The sequence below is a fragment of the Aythya marila genome (assembly GCF_965140915.1).
Source record: "Aythya marila genome assembly, chromosome: 1".
Taxonomy (NCBI): domain Eukaryota; kingdom Metazoa; phylum Chordata; class Aves; order Anseriformes; family Anatidae; genus Aythya; species Aythya marila.
Window position 1 is genome coordinate 128,750,577 of NC_139042.1, and position 23,165 is coordinate 128,773,741.

The window sequence follows — 23,165 nt, forward strand, 5'->3', positions numbered from 1 at the left end:
GGATGATCAATAGGTCCCTAAAACCTGAAGAAAGATCTAGGGAATTGTTTATTGCTTCTCCTTTGCCACCAAACACTATACACATACATACATATGTAGACACACACATGTATACATACATGTATACACACACACAAGAGGCATGCTGTGCATCGGTGACACAGACCTTGACTTTATTGCCTATCTGCTCCTTCCACACACCACAAAAAACTGGCTCGACTGGTTATTCACAGTAGGCTGCAAGGGCAGGAGTCAGCTCTTAATCAAACAAAAATCATTTCAGAGACATGGGAGATGAATGTGTTTGTTAGCTTGATAGGAAGCAGAAATACTGTGCCATGCTAATGACTTACTTCCCTGCCACTTCAAATCAAGCAAACGATTTCTGTCAAGTCATTCCCAAAAAACTGAATCTCAGTTGACCAATGTAGAAATGGAGCACTTGTTTAGTGCACTCCCATCAGCACAAATTACGCAACTTGCATGTTCACATCTCCAGCCCATTAAAAGAGGGTATGTTCTCCTTCATGTGACAGGAGATTTCTGGAGCATCGGGATTATTTAATGGGGACTGATGGATCTGCAATCAGGGAAATTGTCACTTTATGAGAGCATAAAGCGCTCTGTAATGCACAGAGAAGAGGAAGCAGCACTGCACTATTAAAGATTAATTGTGAAAATTGACTTGTTCAATTACAGAAAGAACGATGGTGCATTATCGCTGCACTTTCTTTCAACCTCCAGACCTGCTCATTTTTAAAAGCATTTTTATTACATTATTGTTCCACTATCTGAACATTTACATAAATTAGGTAAAATATTATGAAACCATGCAGCAGTTTAATATAAACTGGTTTCATTCTCATTCGCAGTAAATACTATCCAGCTTGCAGAAGCTATAGCCACTGTCCCTACAGGTACAGATCCTATCAAATGGAACACCAGTGACCTTTCTCTCTATCTACCCCTCCCTCTCCCTCCTAATTTCTACACACTGTGTTTATAAATGTTTTTTCCAGCCTCAGTTTGGGAAGAAGTATGAAACAGATCTGGAAGGCTTGCAAGCCTACATGCTTTTCATCAAAATTCTCAATTGTCTTCTTTCCTTAATAGAAAAGTTGTTTGGGAAAATGGAAAAATATCAATTTCACAAATATTTATGGGGAAAAGTGTGCATGTGTCCATCAAAATTCCATTGCAATGGATTTTTTTCCTACCATACTGACGTAACAGAAAGGCAAGCAATAAATAAAAAGTGTGTGCGCCTTCTGTTCCAGCTTCTTAGCAGTTTGGCTATTAATCTTGCACTGGACTGATCTATGCAAAAACATTTTGTTACTCCATTTCCTCAAATCTGCAGTCTGAATTTTTTTTTATGCTCCTGCAACATCTCATCTTTTAAACTGCCAGCCTTTGAACCAGGGTTGCCACTTACTACAGGTGGGGTAATATATAAAAAATACATATATATTCCCCATGTATAAAATACAGGGGAATTCAAAACTCAACTCTTGTTGATTCTCATAGGAATTAAATGTCTACACAAAATGCCACAGCCAAAGCTGTTTGTTGTGCTCAGTGATACAATTCACAGGCAGATAATCAAGTTTCAGGCTGTCATCTTGAACCAGCTTCCAAATCATATCAGAATTTACAAGGTGAAGAAGTAAAGGAGCTCAAGTGTGGTCAGCAAAATGATGTTCACCCACTAGCTGAATGATGTACATGAAAATAAGATTTGACATAGATCTCAGACCTCTGAGAGGGTGACAGGGTGGTAATCAAACTCCCAGGGAGTTCTTCAAACACTGGGACAGGTGCCAAAAAGGTTGCAGGATCTCTGTTCTTGGAGATATTCAAAAACAGCCTAGGCAAGGCCCTAGGAAATCTGCTGTAAATTAGCCCTGTTGTAAGCAGAAGACTGATAGAGGTCCCTTCTGACAAAAAATGAATCTATAATTTCACAGTTATGTTCTATGACACCACCTGACTGAGTACCTGCCTTTTTGCTTTCTCCATACCCTCAACTTCTGCTATGGTCAGGAGCTGGGGAAGCCTGGGCATCAAAGGTAGCAGAAAAGCTACATTACTACAAATCTCTTGGAGATTCCCACCCTGGGACATGCAAAAAGTTTTCAGATGAGTAGCTGAAACTTAAATGCAGCAGAAAATGGAAATCCAGTCAAAATTTTGAGGCTTCTCAGATGACTGTTTCTCCCTCACTGCTGAACAGTTTTTGCGAACAGTTCTTGCATCGTTATTGGACCGGAGGAAAGATGTATTCTCTCAACATTTCTAAATGAAATATTTGGCAAAGTGCAGAAATCATCTCATTCTAGATACATCATTCAGCATCTGCAAGAAATTCCTCCAAGAAAAGGAAAGCAAGTAATTTTTAGGAGCATTTCACTTACGGCACAAGTTGGGTTCTCTCCACTGGACCAGAACATTTTTCCTAGCACATGCTGTTGCATAATTAGCAATCGCAGAGCACAAACAATCCTTGCCATTGGAGCAAGAGCAAACATCAAAGCGGCAGTTCTTCATGTAGGGAATGGGACTGACTTCACGGTGACAGGGTTCAAACACAGAAGACATCAGAACTGAGCAGGATTCCTCAGCATATTTGGCTAAATTGAAAAGAGAAAAATGATGTGCATGCATCAAATCAATCGGTGGTTTTCAACAAAACATAGAAGAGACACAGTAAGCATTTTCTTTTGCTTTTGTGGAAAAAAAAAAAAAACCACAAACACAAACAAACAAACAAACAAAACAAACCACAAACAAACAAACAAACAAACAAAAAAGAACAGAAGAATAAAATAGGATCAAATAGGCATAGATAGCATCATAGCTCATAAGTCATGAGCTCCACTAAATGAATAATGTTTCACTAGTAAACCAAATCAAGGAAAAGCAATACTTTTATATTTTGTTACCACTATTTCTGGTGCTGTTCTTCCTTTTATAGGGCCCCTGCTTTCTGCTGCTTTTTATATTTGTAAAATTAAACCTCCTAGGCTGCACTCCACTCACAAATCAACAGTGCCTGATCTGGTCTATGGCCACAAAATTTGCTGTGTGCTTGCTTTTCCCAGAAATTGGAGCCTGTTGTAACACCTGGCACAAGAAGATTGCTCTGAGAATTGCTTCCAGTGTCCCAGCAGGACAGCCAAGCAGCACAGAGAAGAGGGAAGCTGACTGTTGGGATGCAGTAAGATCAGGAAGACAAGGGATTGAGAAAAGTGTCTAAGGTGCAAGGACACCTTAGGAATGAAAAGGACGGGTGTTCTGTCCACCCAGAGGGTGGAGAATGTATTGCTATCAGTGGCACACATTTGTGGAGTGGTTGTAATGGTCTAACTGGGACTGTCATTCAAACTGAATGGTAGCATGATCTCACATTACCGACTTTTGTTTTAAATTTTCACAAAACATTACATTTTCCACAGTAAGAATGCATTAATTGGAGTTTATTTTGTTTTCCCCCTTTTTCTTTTTTTATTATTTTTTTCCTCTATTACATACAATAGAAGATCACAGGTTGTTGCACAACAGGACATGTTAATTTTGGATGGAGTTCAGTACCTAAATGAGGATTGAGATTGCAGGGGTCATTGTCTTGCTTTAACAAGTCTTGGCAGTCTGCATTCAGCTTCCAGGAGTTTCCAAAGTCTTCCAGAAGAGTTTCCACCATGCCAGAAGGAGTAAGAAAATCATCCCCTTGATTTCCATTGTAGTTTCCACATAGCCCGCACATTCTTTCGGTATACACTGGAGACAACTAAGGTACACAATGTTAGCCTGGTCATCTTCCAGAACAGATCACTACTGTAGAGCAAAATTTTCTAAAGAATGAACCATACACAGTTTAACAATCAAAGAATTTCTAAAATATACTCTAAAGCACTCTAGATGCAATTTCATTGTATTACGTCTTTAAACTACTCACAAAAATGCTATTATTAGTAGCTGCAGGAAAATTTTTGCATGCTACAGTGATAACTTCAGATGGTAACTGAGGGTGAATAGGAGAAATAATGGCTTGCTTTTGTGCCTTAATGAGCAGTCTAGTGTAATCTTTCCCTCTTTTTCTCTTTTCATTCATATAAATGAACAGGATGATGGCAGGGGAGTATGTGTGGCATTTTTGAATATAGTGAGATCACTGAATCATAGAATGGCTTGGGTTGGAAGGGATGTTAAAGATAATCTAGTTGCAACCCCTCATCTGGGGCACCCACAACTTCTCTGGGAACATGCTCCAGTGCCTTACCACCCTCTGAGTAAAGAATTTCCTCCTAATATCTAGTCTAAATCTCACTTCTTTTACTTCAAAACCATTCCCACATGAGATGATTATATTACTAATGGAATAGTAGTTTGGGAAAAGATACAGCACCTGAAACTATTTCACATTTTAAAATAAAATTTTAAGATGAAGAATATTTAAACAGATTGTTTTGTGACAAAACAGAAACAATGTTGGAGTTGTTTCCCTTAATGTAAAGAAATGTTATTAAAATAAAGAAGAGAGCACTATCCCAAAGCTACATTACCTCACATTAGAACTTCCTCCCACCTAGAGAAATTTATCACACACTAAAAGAAACATTGCAAGAAACCCATAGAGCAATGTACTTTTTACCCTGCCTTATTCTTTGTGCAAACCAAGAGACATTTGAAATGGGACCCTAAACTTAGAAACACACAGGAGGAAATCTCCCAAACAATCTTATTAATAGGAATGTGTCAATATCTTTTATTTCAGTAAGAATTGTCAGTTTATAGTAGATGTAGAGATCTGATACATCACAAATATTGCCAACTTTCCTTGGAAGCTAACTCAGTGCTTTAATGCTCCAGTAGCTCTGCATGCATTTTCTAGAGTGCTCTTAATCACGCTGGCAAGGGTAAATAGTGAAACAGAAACCAAAAAAGCTAGAACAAAACATTTTTGAAGAAAATTCTTGTTCTGTATGATTAAAAAATAAATATTAAAACATTCTCCAATATATAACCTAATACTAACCTCCCTTAAAACACAGAGGTCAGAGAATAAATACAAAGCATCAAAAAGAACAATCATGAATTCTTGGAGTATATGTACTCTTATTGCTCCGATGTCCAAGGACAGTATTTCCATTGTAGTTCATAGACACATAATGTCTATGTACTTCATAGACATGTACTTCATGTACATGTACTTCATAGACACATAATGCTACAAACAAATCCGAATTCTGACAAATTTTCAAAACACTGATACTTGAATGGAAGCTTGAATCACAAGTATCAAGTGGTCACAGAAAGGAGGGGGGGTGCTTCTTGAGGAATACACAATAGGTTTTTTTTTGTTGTTGTTTTGTTTTTTGTTTGCTTGTTTGTTGTTGTTTTGTTTTTTGTTTGCTTGTTTGTTTGATGTTTTTTTTTTTTTTTTTTTTTTTTTTTTTTGCCACAAGACTGGCTGATGTAATGGAAGTGTATCACTTCCATGAATTGTCAGAAACATTTGGCAACAGTCAGCCTACAAATGCAGCACAATTTAACTCTCTAAAAGCAATTAAAAAGATGCTTCAGATACGTAATAAAGGAGGGAACTCAGAGAAGAACTGAATAAGTGCAGACAGTTGGAGAAACTTCCGCTGCTTTCAAAGTAAAAGGATCTGGAGCAGAAAATAAGATTTGTTTTATCTCTAAGGAGGAATTTGCTAGACTATATGGGTCTCTGACCAGATCAATACAACAATAAAACCTACACATGTGCTTTCCAAACTTATTCCTGGTCTTTCTTCCCTGTTGTCCTTTCAACTCTTGTGCACACTCCTGAATGAGCTTTGATGAACATTATGCTTGTGCCAGATATAACATTTCAGACCGATTTCAGGGCAGGCAAGGAGAAGGTAAAAGCCATACCATGGTTCTGAAATGGCAAATCTCATTGCTTGGTAAAAACATCATCTCTGGGAAAACAGTTTTCTTCATTAAACATTGAGCAAAACTGCCCCACACAGGGTTCAGCTGCAGAGCTCCATTTACAAGCAGGGCTCAGATACATAGGGCTTGTGGTTAAGCACTCCTCCACACAAGAACAGCACGAGGATACGGGTCCACAGCCACCCTACAACACGTGGGAGCATGCCTTGGCTGGCTTAGTGCCGGTAGCCTGCAGGTCTGCACACCAGGAAGCAATGCTAAGAGCAGACTCACACTTCTGAAGGAGCAAGTACGCCCTCAGAGATAACATTTGCAGTCCCCAGGGCCTACCAATCTAAAGAAACACTGTTTCTTGTACAAGCAGGAGGGTGATGGATGACTTAGTCTAAGTTGTTGTTTATCTTCTTGGCAGATGCAAAGACCACTGCAGCTCATTGTGGCTATGTAACCTGACCTTTCACACAACTCAGCCAGGACCTCGTTCTCATTTATTTGAGCTACAGTATCTCTTGGTATGGGGTTTCACAATTTAAGCATTCCAGAGATTCCAGAAGCCATTGGATCAGGGTCAGGTGTGTGTGTTGGCTTATTAGCTATCAGGAGAATATTCCACAGTAAACACCCTTATTCCCCTCCCTCACAGGATTTTCTGATCTGCAACTTACTCTGCAGCTTACAACAGACAAATATATATACTTGTATATAATTGTGTATATATATATACATAAAAGATTGCTGCATGAAACTTTCTGTTACTGCAGCTAAACTGCTTCCTTTACAGTTCATTTATTTTAAAACTGGTTTGAGCATTCTACTGCTGTCTGCAGCACAGGCAAATCCTAATTGATAATCAAGACTGACATTAAACATTCCTCAGAGTAGAAGAGGCATGCAACATATATTGTACCAGTTAATTGATCTTTCCTGGAAATTATAAATAACTGTGTCCCTGGAGCCACATTCTTCCCTTATTTTAAGCCATATGAATCCATTGCTATAGAAAGGACAGTCAAAGCTAATGAAAACAAAAAATTCAGTTTGGAGGATATCTGCTGAACAAAACATAAAACTATTCATGGTTAATAATGGCTGTCATTGCACAAAAATGAGGGGAAAAAAAAAAAGAAAAAAAAAAAAGAGAGCTACCACGCTGCTGTAGGATGAAAATATTTGTTTCTGGAATACAAAAGGACATGTATATTGCTCTGGGGGTAGCAAAGGAGAATGGAATTTCTACCATGCAACAGAAAACAATTTCTCACTTCAGACAAGAAAATTTCTGTACATGTTTGGGTGGGACAAGAGGTAGTGAAAAGACAGAAATAAAGCAGACAGAAAGAACGTGAGAAAGATAACCTTCACAAGGAGTTCACCATGGCCATCCCAGTCAATCTGCAAATCTTCCCCATAGGTAAGGCGAACCGAAGTCCTCATCATGTGTTGGATCCGAAGGGCACCTTAAGGCAACCACAGTGTCAGCCAAGTCTAGATGCATGATTTCATTCTCTGGGACTGCTGCAGCCCTCTGAACAGAACAACAGGGTAGCTGCCACAAAGCAGGGCAACAGGGGCACACAGGTCTGCCAAAGCAAGGAGCACAAACTATCCCCCTTCAGGCTTCCCAAACTTTGTGCCTGCTCATCAGATTACAATTGTGTTAACTTGTCCATAGGCTCTGCTTTACAGTACTTAGGAGCCCTACAATGTGCATTCTGAAAAAAAGAATATTAAGTATTAATTTTGACATTTTGCTAGATAACTGGTGGGATTTTAAGCTTCTGTATATATACATACTATTTAGAAAATAATAATAATATTAATAATTAATATACCAATAGCAGTTTTCAACATCACCCAAATCCAGACCAACTTAATTCTGCTGACTTTTAGAAGTGCTGACCCAAAATGTGTCAGCTGGAGAAGCTGGAATGACAGAACTTCTAGAACACGGAAATACAGAGGCAGCAAGTGATAATTTGGTATGGAAAACACATTTTGATAGAACTGACCCAGAAAAGACTAACAAAGGGGACACTTTTAGTGGCTAGCCAGTTATCCCACACAAACACACCTTGTAGCAAAGGAATCTGTATGTCTTGTCCATTCAGTGAAATTCCTCCTCCATGTTTCATTTTAATCAGGCTGTTGTCCATATCTTGGATTCGGACAGAAGCTGAGCGAGTGCATACAGCATCAGGATCATCTGCACACTACAGAGAAGTGAAAATGTGCCATGAACCTCAGTATTTCACTTTACTGGTGACTTAGCCCCAGGCTCACAAAAGGCATTTCAACATCTAATTCAGGAGGTGTTAAGCGCCTCGATGGTTTTACAGACCTAGCCTCTGAAGCCCACAAACACCAGGCTGGCAGTCTTTGCTCCATTATGCTGTTAACCACACACCAGGGAGCTTTCTGCACCTCCTGGCCTGGAAAGCAGTCTGCAGAAACTACACTGCAGCAGTGTCAGCAGGACACTAGGGCAGCTGGTCTCACTGCTGTAGGGGCAAGCAATCCACCTCAGAGCCCATCACCCTGGGAAAGAGCCCTGAAGTTCACACTACCCAGTTCACACCCAGGACTGATAGGGTGTTTATTTTACCAGTTGTGGGTTATGCAGATGAGGAACAAAGCCCCAGTTTTCCTCCCTGGTTTCGAAAGCAGTTTCAATGGAAACATGTTTTGCAAATTTCCAAACACAGATGACTCAGAGATGCATTATCAGAGCTTTCTGATGTAGGCTACAGACGTAGATGGTGTGTATATCCGTCACACCCCCATTCCTCTGAAGCCTGCAGCTCCTCTGTTGCTTGTGCCCTGTGCCTCTTTCCTCTCCTCCTGCAAGGCAGACCGATACTTCTCCTCGCTCCTATAAATCTCCTGACTCAGCCGCACCTCTCCCTGTCTGTAGGTCCCACCCCTGTTCCTGATTCAGAACCCTTCCAGTCTCCAAGCTCATTCACCTCTTCCCACACGCAACCAGTCAATCAGCTTAAAGACAGGCTTCACCTCTCCGTGACACCCCCTACAGTGTTTCCTTCCCTCCCCATTTTGGTCCAGCTTCCTTTCCAACCTGTCTCCATTCTCTGACCATTCAGTTGCCTTTCTCACTTTCTTCAGGGGAAGCAGTGGAGAATGCCAGGAGGTGCTGAGAGGCCAGAGAGCAATAGCAATGATCCAGCTACTTAACCAAATGAAAAGTAACCCACGATGTTACTCTGCCACTGCACCCCACTCAGTGTCTGAGGAAATGCATTTTCCGTAGGTGCTGGTGAGCCACTAGCCTTCAGGGAGCTTAGTAAGGGGTGCACCTTCTCCTGTGTGCATTTGCTCGGCTGCCAGAGACACAGCAGAAGCTCATTCTCCAAATCACATTATAAATTTGAATCTCCAGGTAGGCTCCTGAGAATGGCAGCCTATTAACCAAGGAGAAAGACTGCATCTGTTATTTAAACTGATTATTTCATAGGAAAATTACTTCTGTTTGTCTGTGCATCTGCAACTCGTATCATACTTCCACAGCCCTTCCCGCTCTCTCAAGGGCATGCACATGCACAGGCCAAAACTGCTGTTACCTGGACAGTCTCGATGATAACAGAAAAGGAATTTTCCACACAGTCTTTGGCAAATAAGTACTGGCAAATCCCACTGAAGGTGAAATACTTGTTGTCAAAGGTTTTGAAATGGGATTGGCCGGTGACAGAGCACTCCCCTGGAAAACATGTAGAGCAGTTAATCACCCCGGTGCAAGCTTTGAGTAAAATCCTGTCCTACCATGCCATGGAAGGGGAACAGCAGTCGGGTGGCTGCACAGACACCATGTCCCCTGCAGGCTGGAGAGCACGGACAAGATGCTTATCTCACTGTTTATTCCTGTAAGTCATTACCAGTAGCAACAGCGGCGCCAAGAAAAGCTGGGAAACATGGTATAAATCACTTTCAAGAACTGAAATTCATGTCCACAGAAAAGCCTATCCAATGCTTCAAAAGGAAGCTTACGAGGACATCAGAGAAGGCCTTAGTTCCCTGCACTGAAGTGAATTTGATTCTTCTGTGGTATATACCTGCGTGGCCCTGAGAAATCAGAACAGCTTCTCAATGTTTCTTCTGGCTGGCTTATACACAAATCACACCAGTTTAAGTAAACTAGTTTATTGAACTTTGAACTGAAGGTTTTAGTCTAATTAAAATTTACCTTAAGGTATTTTAATGTGAACCTAACTAATGGATGCTGATGGCACTAGCCAATTTTAAACAACATTCCCTACTCCCTTTTATGTAGCAACCAAGTTTCCTGCTTTATAAAATGAGGAAACTGATGCACAGAGGGTGGAAGTGCTAATGTCCAAGATCGCTACAGCCCATTTGTGGCAGAGCTGAGAAAGGTCCTCAGGATTCCCCAGCTGCACTGACAGTGTTGTGCTCTGGGTCACAGAGCCCCTTTACGCCTATGCAAGGGCTTGCAACATCTTGGCTTAGTACACTTGAAAAACACTTTTTCTTAGACCAGAGTCACATATCTGCACCCACAGACCTGATCGCAGAATGCAGGAGTTTTTACAGAGCTAAAGATCAAAATTTGTAGCAATACTTTTTGAACTCTCAATGCTCTTCTTCTGCAGAGGTACTTCATTTTCTATATATGTTACACAGTTTTGTCCTGGCAGACTGACAGCCATGTCTTTGTCAATCTGCTTGTGCTTTTATAGCATTACAGTATGGTTTTATAAAGGCGACAGTGTCTCAAAGCTTCCTTCACAATGGCCTTCTTTAACACAGACCCAAAATAAGTGTTGATTCCCTTGTTGGGCTGCCTTGAATACCAGTAACTTCTTCTAACATTAAAGTAAGAATACATGTACTTTATCAGAATGAAGAGCTGGAAGACAATCACAGATGGAGTTCTTCCAAGGGCAGAATTTATGCAGATAATTATTCTCAACCACTATCTTAATTAACAAACTAAATAGAGTAAAATACATAAAGCTAAAAATAAATCTATAGTTATAATAGCTAAATCTAAAGTCCTTACAGAATAATACAAAAGTCTGTCTTGCCCACACTTCTACAAAAAGAAGCTATTGAAACATTTCAACATCTTAACATATTTTTGTACGTTGTGGCTTTCCATTTTCAGGACTGCAGTATTCAGGACACACAGCTGGGATATAGCCCCCTGCTATGCTACAGCCTCTGCAAATACATTAGGAAGGTTCCAACTTCAAACTTTGTCCTACAAACAAAGTCTTTCATATGAGCTTTACACATAGAGATGTTCCTACTGCAAACAAGGGGTTTCTCCTTGCCTAGAACAAAGTTCAGGTGCTGGGCCTGCATTGACAGTGCTGACAAAGGATGGAGAAAGTTTAATGTTACAGTTTGGCAGGTTAAGCCCATGACTTTCTCTCCACTGCCTTTGAGTCCCGTGGAAGTTCTGCCTAATGAATGCCAAAAGGAAATTTTGCTCTTCTCCATAATATTCAGCGTTAACTTCCTGAGAAGCCCCAGTGTTTCACTGCTCTGATTCACCCTAAGAAAAATCTAGTACTCACTGAACGTTTGTCATCCCCCATCTGTTTGGAGGGTAGCTTGGTAAATACAAAAATAAAAATAAATTTTAAAACCACACTTTCTGTTAGAATAAGTTTAGACAAAGGTAAAACAAGTGTTACTCTAATCAACTATACAGTCAGTTAGCTACTAGACATGGAGACCTAAAGAAAACAATAATGCACCACATTATGTGCAGGTTGATTTTCAGGGTGTTCTCTGCAACCAAGAACCCAAAAAACAGGTTTGAGCCTGAAGAGCTATAGCCCGCTCCCCGAGACAAGTCCCAGCCCTTTGGCATTGGTCCTGGAACTGAAATTTCTTTCCTGAGGCAAAGTCTCTTCTTATGGGTCCCTCTATCTATTCCATTTGGTTTAATGCAACCCACGAGATTTCCTGAAACCCACAGCCCTCATAATTAATTTAATTATGATATCAGCTTGAGAGCTTCTTGCTAGTGCTATCCTGCTATTGGTAGTTGGCTGACACAAGACTGTCTTCTGAAACACCGCCTCCAGCTGGGTACCCAGCTCTATCAACTAATTTACAGCTAGGCAATTCATTCATACAATATACAGGAGCCCTTTCCTGACAATTGTTAGTAAAAAAGAATGAAATTACCTTGAGTTTTTGGGAGTCTAAATGTATGAATTATCTGTGGTGATTTCAGACAGACATGATTTCAGAAATAGTTGTTACAAAAATACTCAATCAGTAATAAAAATATGCTGTAATATTGCTTCAAATTTAGACAGAACAGGATAGGGTACAACAATAACATGGCTACTGTTGCTATCAAAGACTGCTACTTCAGAAAGTTTTGCTGCCTAGCCATAGAAGAGTTTGTAGATGTCAGTGGGTACCTGTATAACAGCTGCACTTCTGGGACCTTCTGGGCCTTATACAAGCCTAGCTGAAAATGATTTGGATATGTTGGCTGACGGCACAAAAATAAGTTAGTTTTGCTTTTGACTTCTGATTCTGCAGAGCTTCCCAACTCGGAAAAAGGTAGCGATTTCCCCTTGCACAAAGCTGTATATTGATACCTGATCACAGACCTCAATTTCAGGCTTACCTTCATTTCTATAATCTATGGAGAAAAAATGGCTGGGGTTAAGAATAAGAGTTTGGCCCACGTATTATTCATAGTAGCCCAGAAAGCAAGGAGATTAAAATCTATACTCTAGTTCAAAAGCAAAGTTCAAAAAGACCTATTCCTCATTTGTAAACATGTTACTGCCCATTATCTAGAAGACATAAATATCCTGGATCTATGTCCTTGATTTTGTGTTGTACTGAGGCTCCCTGTACCTGGAGAGATATCTACTGAAAACCTCAAGCACAGGGTTTCTCACAGTCCTGCTTGGCATAGCACAGTAAAAATGTCATTTCTATTTTGAACATTTTCGTACCCATTCTTTCACTACTTTTTTTTTTCCTTTTTTTTTTTTTTCCTGATGACATTTTGGGGCAAGTGCTCTTTTAGTCCAAAGCAGGAGGAAATGCTGCATTAATGGGTCAGGCAAACTTACTGCTAAGAGAAAGACAGACTTTGATAAACATTTCTAATTCTCCTAATTTGTGAGGATTGCACAGTTGCATGTCACAATAAATAAACAATTAAATGAATAAATAGCCTATCTGCTCTCCTTTTTCCAACCCTGGTCTCCTTCTCAGTCCTTCAACTCTCAGGTCACAAAAGCAATGAGGAAGAGCAAGATAAAGATCTGTGCTCTCTCGCTGCAGACTCCAACACACAACACAAGCAGAGACAGATGTTGTTTCAGGTCAAGCAGGCCTTTCTGTGGCTGAGCATAGTACAGGAACTGAGTCAGAGGACTGGCCACAGACCTGCCAGGAGGAAATAAGGAAGGAGACACTTTGCTGGACAATGCACAGAACAAAAAGTCACATTGACCATGGAGGCAAAAGCTGAGACAGTAGCCACATGTACTGGTGAGTTTGGGAGGCGGTGAACAAGAACTTTGGGAGCAACAATATCTACAGATTTGCCCCTCCTGTCTGACACCACCTGTGGAAGGAAGGTCATCCACCTTCTCCTAGAGGCTAGAGATCCTTCACCTGTAAGGTGACCTTTGGGGCCAAAATCCAAGGGGAATCAGGAGTTACCCAATCTACTCCCAGTACTTCAAGTTATAACATCAGTAAAAACATACTGGTTTAGAAAGTTGGCTACCTGCACAAAGCAGCCCAACAGTGTTCCTCTACCTGAAATCTGTTCCTCTGATCATACAGACCCTTATATTTTGGTAAAGTAATCAAAAGAGGAACCAATTTTGTTACTAAACAGGAATTTTAATTGCTAAACATACAGTACAACATCTGTTTTGTCTCACAGGGAGAACATCTGAAATATAATACCACGTGGCTTGCACTGGAGTATGCAGGTAAGAATAAAGACAAATTCACTGTTTGTGTGGAAAAAAAAATGTACGTTGGGTGTAAATGGGAGGGATGTAGACAATATTTACTTACATGTCAAAACCTAAAAACAATAGGTCCAACATACCTGGGCATTCCCCATTGCTGCAGATCCAGATGCCACGTCGACAAATGCTAGGAAACATAATTATAAGTTATGCAAGAATATGTGAATTCATATCTTCTGTTGCAAGCTTTTCCCAAATAAATGAAATATGGCCCCTGTTTTAGGGAAATTAGACCAGCCCCCAGCATACTTTCAATCTCCCATAATCTTGTTTCTTAATATATCCATCCTCCTGATCTCTTCTACCATCATTTGACAGCAACTGCTGACAATATGAGCTGGAATGGTTGAAAAATTAAAGAACTTATTTTTTTCCAAAAACATTTAATAGTTTACAACTATATTCCACTGATGTGGAATTAGTTTTAAATGCAAATCTCAAGATATGTCTATTACTATGATGGAATTTTAGAGGGGAAAAAAAAAAAAGAAAAAAGAAAAAAAAAAAAAAAAAAAGAACCTGTGGAAATAATACCTACAACCCCCAGTTCAAGGAAGGAAACTTCAAAGGTAAATGAGGTGGCTTAGGACCTTGCCCATTTGATTTCAGAAATATCCAGAATGGCTCTTCTGGGCAGCTGTCTCAGTGCTACACCGTCCCAAGGGAATATTTATTTCTAATGTCTAAATGGAATTTCCATTGTCTCAACTCATGTCCATCACTTTTTGCTCCTTTTCTGTTTGCCTCTGAGAAGATTTTGTCTCTGTCTTCCTTACAACCCCCCTTTAGGTAGTGAAAGTTTCCCCCATTAGCCTTTAAACAAATCTAGATCCCTTTGCTTCTCCTCATGCTTCTCTTCCCCAGTCATTTCCAGAGTCCTCCACTAGACTATCTCCCGTTTGTCAACCTTCCTCTTGCAGTGGCCATTACACCAGTACTGACCAGCACTGGCCACACTACTCCAGGCATGGCCTCATCAGTTTGACCCAAAAGGCAATAAGCCTTGTCCTTTGCCAGCTGGCTAGACTTCTGCTCATGCAGACCTTTATCACTGTAACTGTACACTGCTGACTTAAGCTTCTCTTGCTCAGTTTCCCTTTCTCTGCAAAGAGTTTTTTCTGGTTTAATGTCTTTGAGTGGTGGATTTAGTGCCATCCCCAGAGGTGCTACCAGTAACCAGTAACAGGCACTGACAGTCATCGAGATTGCTGTCATTCTTGGATCTGTGATGTCAAGCTGGTCAATCCTAGAATCTCCAGCTGAAATAATTTTTCAAGAGATGCTAGACTTCTTTTATTTCTTTAATTATTCCAGCCCTTGAAAACCACTTGTGGGTAGTCAGTTTACTCAGGATGGTGAATGCTGAATTGATGGAACAACATTCATAGAATCACGGAATCACTGAGGTTGGAAAAGACCTCTAAGATCATCAGGTCCAAACAATTCTCCACAGCATTATCAAATCTGAATAACAGGAAATATTTTCTAACAATGCAGTCTATCAGGCAGCATTAACCTCTCAAAAACACTATGGTTGAACAATGTGGCCAAGCTCAGAGTTGCAAACAGTTCCAGAAAAAAAGATAAAATGCTAATGTCATGATTATGGTTCATATTCTGTGATACATGGCGCCAGTAATGAAAAACTTCTGGTTAATAGTGATGACACATACACCATTTTTCTTCTGCATATGGTGGCTCTGACTTAGTCCCTCTTCTTTGGTCTAATTGGAAACATCTGTGCTCGGTGTTGTCTGAACTCCTTACATAAATACATTCACACTTACATATACCAGATCAAGAATACATTACTCATTCCCCTTCCTTTCTTTAGGCAGCTAGCCTTCCCCTTCAGAATGGCATTTGTGAGTGAAAGAAAAATTGTGAGCCATGCAGCTGGGAAGATCCATTAGCTTTGTGAGAAGTTTCAAGGACGTGCCTGAGCTAACTCTTCTTGGAAAGAAACCGGTTTTAGAGGTCAAATACATGTAGGAAGTTGAAACAAAGACACCACTGCTGACACCAACCAGACATGGGAACCTGCCAGTCTGTCTTATCCACAGGAAACAGGTAGTTCTCTACTGTTTGAGGGAGTATGACCCTCACATTGTTCTGTCAGGCCAAATATCCCTTTAAAGGCGAAGCTGATTTTGTATTTGTGAACAGCTCACTTCTTGGAAGGGGATGGTGTTTCCAATAAGAGATCAGGTCCTTTGCCAATGTAAATAAGTATTTTTAAGAAGAGACAGAGAGAGAGATCTAGATAGATCATCTAAAACAGCCACCAAAAATGTGTGCAGTACCCTAGAACAACAGCAACCATACCACAGCAACACTGATTTTACCATGAGTTGCAGTCCCGGGAGATGGTGAACCCAGGAGGATAATGTCTTCCAGAGTGGATGCAGGAGCAGTCAGAGCTTTCAATGCAGTGTTCACCGTCAAGGAGCTTTCCCTCTGGATAGATCAGGTAACAACAGCACATGCACATACAACACACACACATGGACAGAAACATAAATATGATTACATTTTCTGGTTCTTCATATACTTTGGCAAGACCTCATATACATTATTATACATAGCTGCACAGAGAGCAATTACAAAGGTAACTGCTGGTGTCTACTTTTCTTCCAGTGCTGCCTCTCCTTCAGATGTGCTGAATGGCACATTTCTGGTGCTCCCAGAAAAGCCCTTTGCTTAGTCAGTCCCTGAGTCAGTATATATATATAGGACTCCTGTATATTGCAACATATAGGAGTCAAATCTGGGGAGCACAATCAAGCTTGATCTGTGCTAATCTAGAAACTTGTTCAAAAAATATATGTACTTAGAAATAGTGCAGATCATAAACCCTAGAGCTAACAAGAACTGACTGAAGTAAAGAGTGCCTAGACAGGTTTTGCATTTGTTATATGAGGACAGAAAAGAAGAAAAACAAAGTAGGGAATGAAGGAGCAAAGTTGAGCAACAAGAATCCAGCAGACAGCGACTAAGCAATAGAAGAAACCTATGCAGGCAGTGTGCTTTCAGCTGTCTTGAACAACAAATACTGGGAAGGCACCGTGCCACAAGTCAGGGTCAGAGAGAAAGCAGCATTATGATGTGGAGATCTGGTTTCTCTTTTCAACTTCTGCAGAAGCAAAGTGAGAAGGCTAATTTCCTAACTTGGATCCAGTTTCTGAGGTTTCCATATTACACAACTATAATTACCTATTCTATATATAGTCTATCTTACAAAGATAATTGGAAGCACATATCAGTTATAAAGACTTGCCTGAGATTGCATCATAAGCTAGCAGTAGCAAGTAGTTTCTTTCTCTCAGATTCACATGTTGATAGGTAGTTGATACTCCTCTGTTCAAAAAAGAGCTACTATAACAAAACATTTTGACTGCTAAAAACTCCTTTTCCTTCTCTTTGAGGGAATCCTTCCAAACACCTGTAGAAATTTTGGCCCTTTTCCCTAGCAGCAGCATTTACCACTGACAGTGACACACAGGTAAGTCCCTTTTCTCCCATTCTTGCTGTAGTGTTTCCTGGAAGGATATTTACTGTAGAGAAAATCCTTCCACTGAGAAATATTTAAACAAGATCTGAGCATTTAAGGCTCTCCAGAGAGCAAAAGAAAACAGACTGTCCATGTTTTTTCCTGGCAATAGTAATTCTATTTACTGCTATTAAAATAACTGTGTGCTGCGGTAAGTAAAAAAGACACATACATGGAACAGATCATTTTTACTCTTGGAGAACTGGAAAGAAGCTAAGAGAAGGTATAATAATCATCCTATATCCCAATTTTCTCTATTGATCTGTGAGATCCTCCTCACTTTCTATTAAACTCAAACATAATTTATTTCTTGTAGACTGTGCACCAAGTAACAGTAAAAATATTGAACTGCTGATTCTTATTTCTTATCAGGTTTCTCATGTAATACCCATTCTGTTGAGCTCCTGTCTCTGTGCCTCTCAGTTTCTGTCCCTTTATACCTTTCCTGTGCTGAACTGACCAGAGCAGACACCAAAGAAAGAATAGCCAGGGACCTTATGCAGCTGGTGGATTCAACACCTTCAGCTTTTCCCAACAGTCCCAGGACTGTACAGATCTAATAGCTAGCTGCTACACAACAAAATAAGCTCCTGTGCCTAATTCTATCACCTGCCAGCTTCCCTGTACACATACTCAAGTTCTTCCACAGAAGGACAGCTTTAAACATCCAATGCACAAGAGACCATCAGCTAAATGGGCAACTGCCAAGCTTTGAATGACTGGAAATGTTTTAGAATGCATTAATGACTCCTAAAACAAGGTTTACATCATCATCACTGCCTTGTTTTGGAAATCAAACTACATGCTCAGTAAACCTCAGTTACATTTAGTATCTTAGTGCAGAGGGACAGTAAATACCTCTGTACATTCACATAAAGTCCAGATTTGAAGTGTGAAATGTAGAGAAATTCCTATTCAAAAAAATAATAAAAGCTAGAAAAAGGACCATAAGGATCTTTTCAGACAGGAATCAAACCCTCTGCCTGCACTCATGTTAAGTACACTAAGCAGAGGAGGAAGACCATAAAAAAAAAAAAAAAAAAAAAAGTTGCGGTTGGGCTGCTTCCTTTAAGCCACTCAGATCTCCTCTGATCAGGATCCTCTGAAAGGATTCAATAACAAGCAAAATCATTCATATAAAATCCTGAAGATCTTTGGAAATATAGCACAAATTCTACATGTTTTGTTTTTCTATAAGAAATGTCTTCGGTATATTCTCCATTCTTTTTTCCTCTAGCTTCTAGAGGAAGACAGCTTCTAGCCAAAAGCAACTGAGAAGGAATCTAGACATGTCAGTGGTAAGTAGTCCCTCAGCAAGAAAGAAAAGTAGTCCTAGAATACTAGATGGTGCTGATGTTCACAGAAACATTTACTTTTTAGTTGGCTCTAAAAAATGGCCTTTTCATAGAGTGAGCATACAGGCAGTATAGAAACTGGTTTATTCTAGGGCATGGTCCCAGAAAAGAGAAGTGTTTCTGATTTTGGGAAAATTTAAGAGAAGACACTGCTTTCCTTCTTCTAATAAAATAGGTAACACCACTGCCAAATGTTTCTCTGTAAACAGCTCTGTAAATAAATTACCAGGGCAGCTGCAGCCATCAACACATTGTCCGTGACACACTTCATTGATATTCAGACTCTGGCAGGTTTTGGCACAAGGAGATACACATTCCTTATACTCCATGCCAACTGGACATCTTGGCCCTGAAACAATTACAAGAAATTAGAAATGCAAATTCCTCAATAACTTTTAAATAAATAAATTCCCTTAATTATCAAAGCCTGGGCCACAGAGACACCAAAAAGGTCATATCCCCTCTAATCAATGATTTCTTTTTCAGAAGCAAAAAGATTTAAGGAACACTAGATTTTCAGCTTGATTTTTCAGTTAGGTTGCCTAGTAAATACTTAGGGGTTACAGCCAATTTATTATCTAACAAATCAAGTCTAAATAACTAGAACCAAGTGTGTTAAGAACAATCACACATGGTGAACAATTTTGCAATAATATCTGGGTAGCTGGGATAAACAACCATGTTCTGTATTTTTAAGGTACACGGTTACTACATTCATTTGGGAAACTACACTGATGTTTCATGTTCCCAGAGAGAACAGGGAGACAGTTAAGACTCCGAAATCCCACCCTTCTTCCTGCGAACTGCTAGCACAGGCTAACACCCATGCTGCAGTATCTTTACTGCTGACGTTATCTAGGCGAGGCTGTTATGCAAGCACAAACTATAGCCATTCCTTCATTTTGATGTAAGACATATCCCACAAGACTGCATGGGCATGCAGTGGGCAGAAAAGATTAGAGCCTGCCCTTTCTCAGAAAATCCTGTAATGAAGGAGGTGGGAGGGTAACAAAGGAGTAGTCTTGCCCTTTGTGGCTCACTAGTGCCCAGCACTACAGTCCTTGCAACACAGCAACATCTCATGCCTCCAATACAATTACTGTCATCATTTATTGAGACAGCATGATAGTGAAAGGTGATGAAGGATGATAGAAAATTAAGATCCTGCCATGGCAGCATACATGGGTAGTACCTCCCTTTCCTGGCTTGGAAAAAGTGTGGTTTGTGAAGTCAAGGGTTAAAAATGAGTTCTGGGAATAGAGATGCATTCTCTCCTGGATTTAGCCAGACTTACAGAAAGCTGTAGCTAAAATGTGTCCTCTGGTTTGTACCTTGAGCAAAGAAACAAGTTAGATCTTTTTATATCCCAACATAAAGGTAACAAATTACTTCAAGAAAGAGTCTTCTTTGGTTTACAATCCCTTGAATAAGTGGTTGGCAATATCTTGCTGCCCTAACTGTAATCTGAAGATAGTGTTTTCTTCGGTGGTAGCTATTAACAGAGTAACTTTACCAGAGAAGAAATTTGGCTTGTAAGTGCTGTCATTACAAATCTGTCATGTTAGCCCAGGAAATCAATTTACAAACATTTTGAGAAAACTGTCCTTCCTGTCTGATATAGAAAGCATGAGAAAAATCATTGAGAATATGATATTAAAGGATTTTTATTAATTCATTTGTGTATTTAACCGGGGTTCTCCTGTGGAGGCATACAGGTATATGAACTCCTGCACGTTGGGTGCAAATGTGATCTTTACTCTATAGAGGCATCCCAGTCAATCTACATCCTTCTCTGTTTGCAAAATCTTTGCGGAGATGCAATCAAGACCTCTGACCTTGGCAAAATTAGGTTAATAAAGATAACATTTCAAGATGCAATCAGGATCTCTGACTTAGAAAAAAAAAAAGGCTAAACTATGAATCATCCCAATTCCAATGTAATTGTTTCAAGCAAATAAAAGATTAAATAATTCTCTTTACCCAGGAGCATTAAGGAGAGCCTTTCATGAAGATGCTGTCTTACAAGTATAGGCTGGATAAAGTCACACATCTGAACCGAGTGTGAAATAATTCCTGAACATCATAATTGGTAGCTTTGTGTGATCACATAAATATGTAGCAGCTCAGAATGTTCTTCATGGGGATTTTCTTACTTAGGGACATGGTTTAGTGAGTAATATTGGTGGTAAAGGGGATGGTTGGGCCAAATGATCTTGGAGGTCTTTTCCAGCCTTAATGATTCTATGATTCTATAATACATATGTGGTTTAAACAATCCTCACTTAAGGACAACAACTTCTAGCAAAGAGGTAAATGACAGGGATCTGAAAGTGGGAGTGAGCAAAGGCACTTCAGATAAATGGTGGTGATGGGAACATTAAAATTTATCTTGCCTGCTCAAATCAACCTGCAACAACATCCTAAAAAAAATCAACTGTTGCTCTTACCTGCAGCACATAAATCTGCAAGACAGTCATGATCTCATTTGAGGTAAGTAGCTCAGGAATAATTCTATCAACTTACTGCACAAGCTCTCTTCAGGCCACCCATCCAAAATCACTCCTTCATGAGCACAGTTTCTTGCATAATCAAGGAACACCAAGCAGTGACAGTTTGTGCTATGGGTACAAGCACAAATGTCTTCTTCACAGAGATGGATGTATGGCTCTGGATCCACTAGATGGTGGCACCGGGAAAAGGTCAAAGATGTTCTTAGCAGCTGGCAGATTTCCATGACACCCTGCATGACCAGTGCAAGGAGGGATAGGGGACAAAATATTTTAGTTACTATAAACTTTGGAAGAAAAAGCTTTTCCAAACACACTGTCACCACTGTTAAATAACATCATGGTTATTAGTCACACATAAACACTGCAGTCGATAGCTAAAAGTGGACTACATCCATTTATTCACTACATCTGTATATAAACAGAAGTACATTAATACACTGATTAACATAAAACATAGTGTCATATAAGAGAGGCTTCACACAGAAACATGTTGGTCAATCAGTTATCAAATGCAGGAAAGCAAAGAACTGCTTGCTGTCCAGTGAAGAACCAAATGGTGTCTGGAGGACCAGGAACACATGCACAGCAAGAGAGAGGAACTTACAATTAAGGTACTTCAGAAGAAAAATGACCAGACAGACCATCTTTCAGATAATGAGGGAACAGAGCAAGTTTCACGCTGAAAGACCAAGTCTGACTGGGATCCAAGGAATCAAATTTGTTTTCTACTTCTGACCTCATATTCCTGTCACTCCTGCTGGCTTGTCCAATGCATGATAGGTCAGTTTAACTCGGATAAATGGCAAAAAAAAATAACCCAGAGAAAAAAAGCAAAATTTTCTGCTTTTCTAGTAAGTTAAACCAGCATGGTGACAGCTAGTACAAGGATGGGACTGTACAGTGAGATGGCGAGGAAGGTACCAAAACTTACCTTTTCAGGTGGCAACAAGCTATGTATGAATTAACTGTAAATGGAACACAACCTAATGAGAGTTCACTTTATTTTGTGAAGCAGATTCCCAAGTCGATTTTCTCTTATGGTTACATTATGTCACAGTTCAATAAGTCTGAGGTCCTCACAATAAGTCTGAGGTCCTCAATGCAACTTTCTGAAAGGATGACAATATGCTTAGATAAGTGGGAAAACAATGTCTGATACAACCCTAACATAAACAGTTGAAGTGGAACTTTATTCTACTTATCCATCAATGTTTTATATAAATATTTGTAACCATGCTGTATATTTCAGGCCTATCATTACATAGAGACATGACATGACAGGTTCTTAAGTTGGTTCCTTCACAGTAAGGACAAGTACCTGAGATGACAGCACACAGAAGTTATAGATTTATAGCTGTGCTTAAAAAAAGTCTGGTTGTCTTGTTTCCAGTGTTGGGTGAGGTGAGGTGGAAGGTGAAAAATGGAGAGCAAAAAAAACCCACAGACTTTAGCAGATGCCTAGATACCTTCTCTAAATGGCACATGGTATACCTGCATAATAGGGGTACTAAGGTTTCTACCGCTGAGTAGGAAAGACTTTACTTGCTGGAGGGTGTTTTGTCTGGATGATCAACTTCAATACCTGAACTGAGACAGAACTTCTGACTTATGAAAACAAAGCAAACAGAATGTCTGATCTATTGAAAATTGAAAATATATTCAGAGTTTAACAAAGTGCTCAGTGAATAATTGCATATATAAGGAGGTCTTGAGCCTTCTGAGAAAGGTCTCTGGGAATGTAAAAGCAACGCTGATTGTCTTCCAGAAAAACAGATCCAGCCTGAAATATTTCTGATGCCCAAACAGCAGA

General features: G+C 39.9%; 1 protein-coding gene across 1 annotated transcript in view; it reads right to left on the reverse strand.

Annotated features, from left to right (window-relative positions):
* Window positions 1-23,165, reverse strand: part of VWF (von Willebrand factor) — a 145,772-nt gene that overhangs the window by 101,305 nt on the left and 21,302 nt on the right. The window contains exons 7-15 of the mRNA XM_082774180.1: window positions 21,369-21,585; window positions 19,072-19,194; window positions 16,286-16,397; window positions 14,021-14,067; window positions 9,516-9,652; window positions 8,012-8,150; window positions 7,297-7,397; window positions 3,592-3,787; window positions 2,415-2,630 (exon numbers count right to left, since the gene is read on the reverse strand). Of these exons, the coding sequence (XP_082630306.1) occupies window positions 2,415-2,630; window positions 3,592-3,787; window positions 7,297-7,397; window positions 8,012-8,150; window positions 9,516-9,652; window positions 14,021-14,067; window positions 16,286-16,397; window positions 19,072-19,194; window positions 21,369-21,585 (1,288 nt within the window). The remainder of the gene's footprint in view (window positions 1-2,414; window positions 2,631-3,591; window positions 3,788-7,296; window positions 7,398-8,011; window positions 8,151-9,515; window positions 9,653-14,020; window positions 14,068-16,285; window positions 16,398-19,071; window positions 19,195-21,368; window positions 21,586-23,165) is intronic.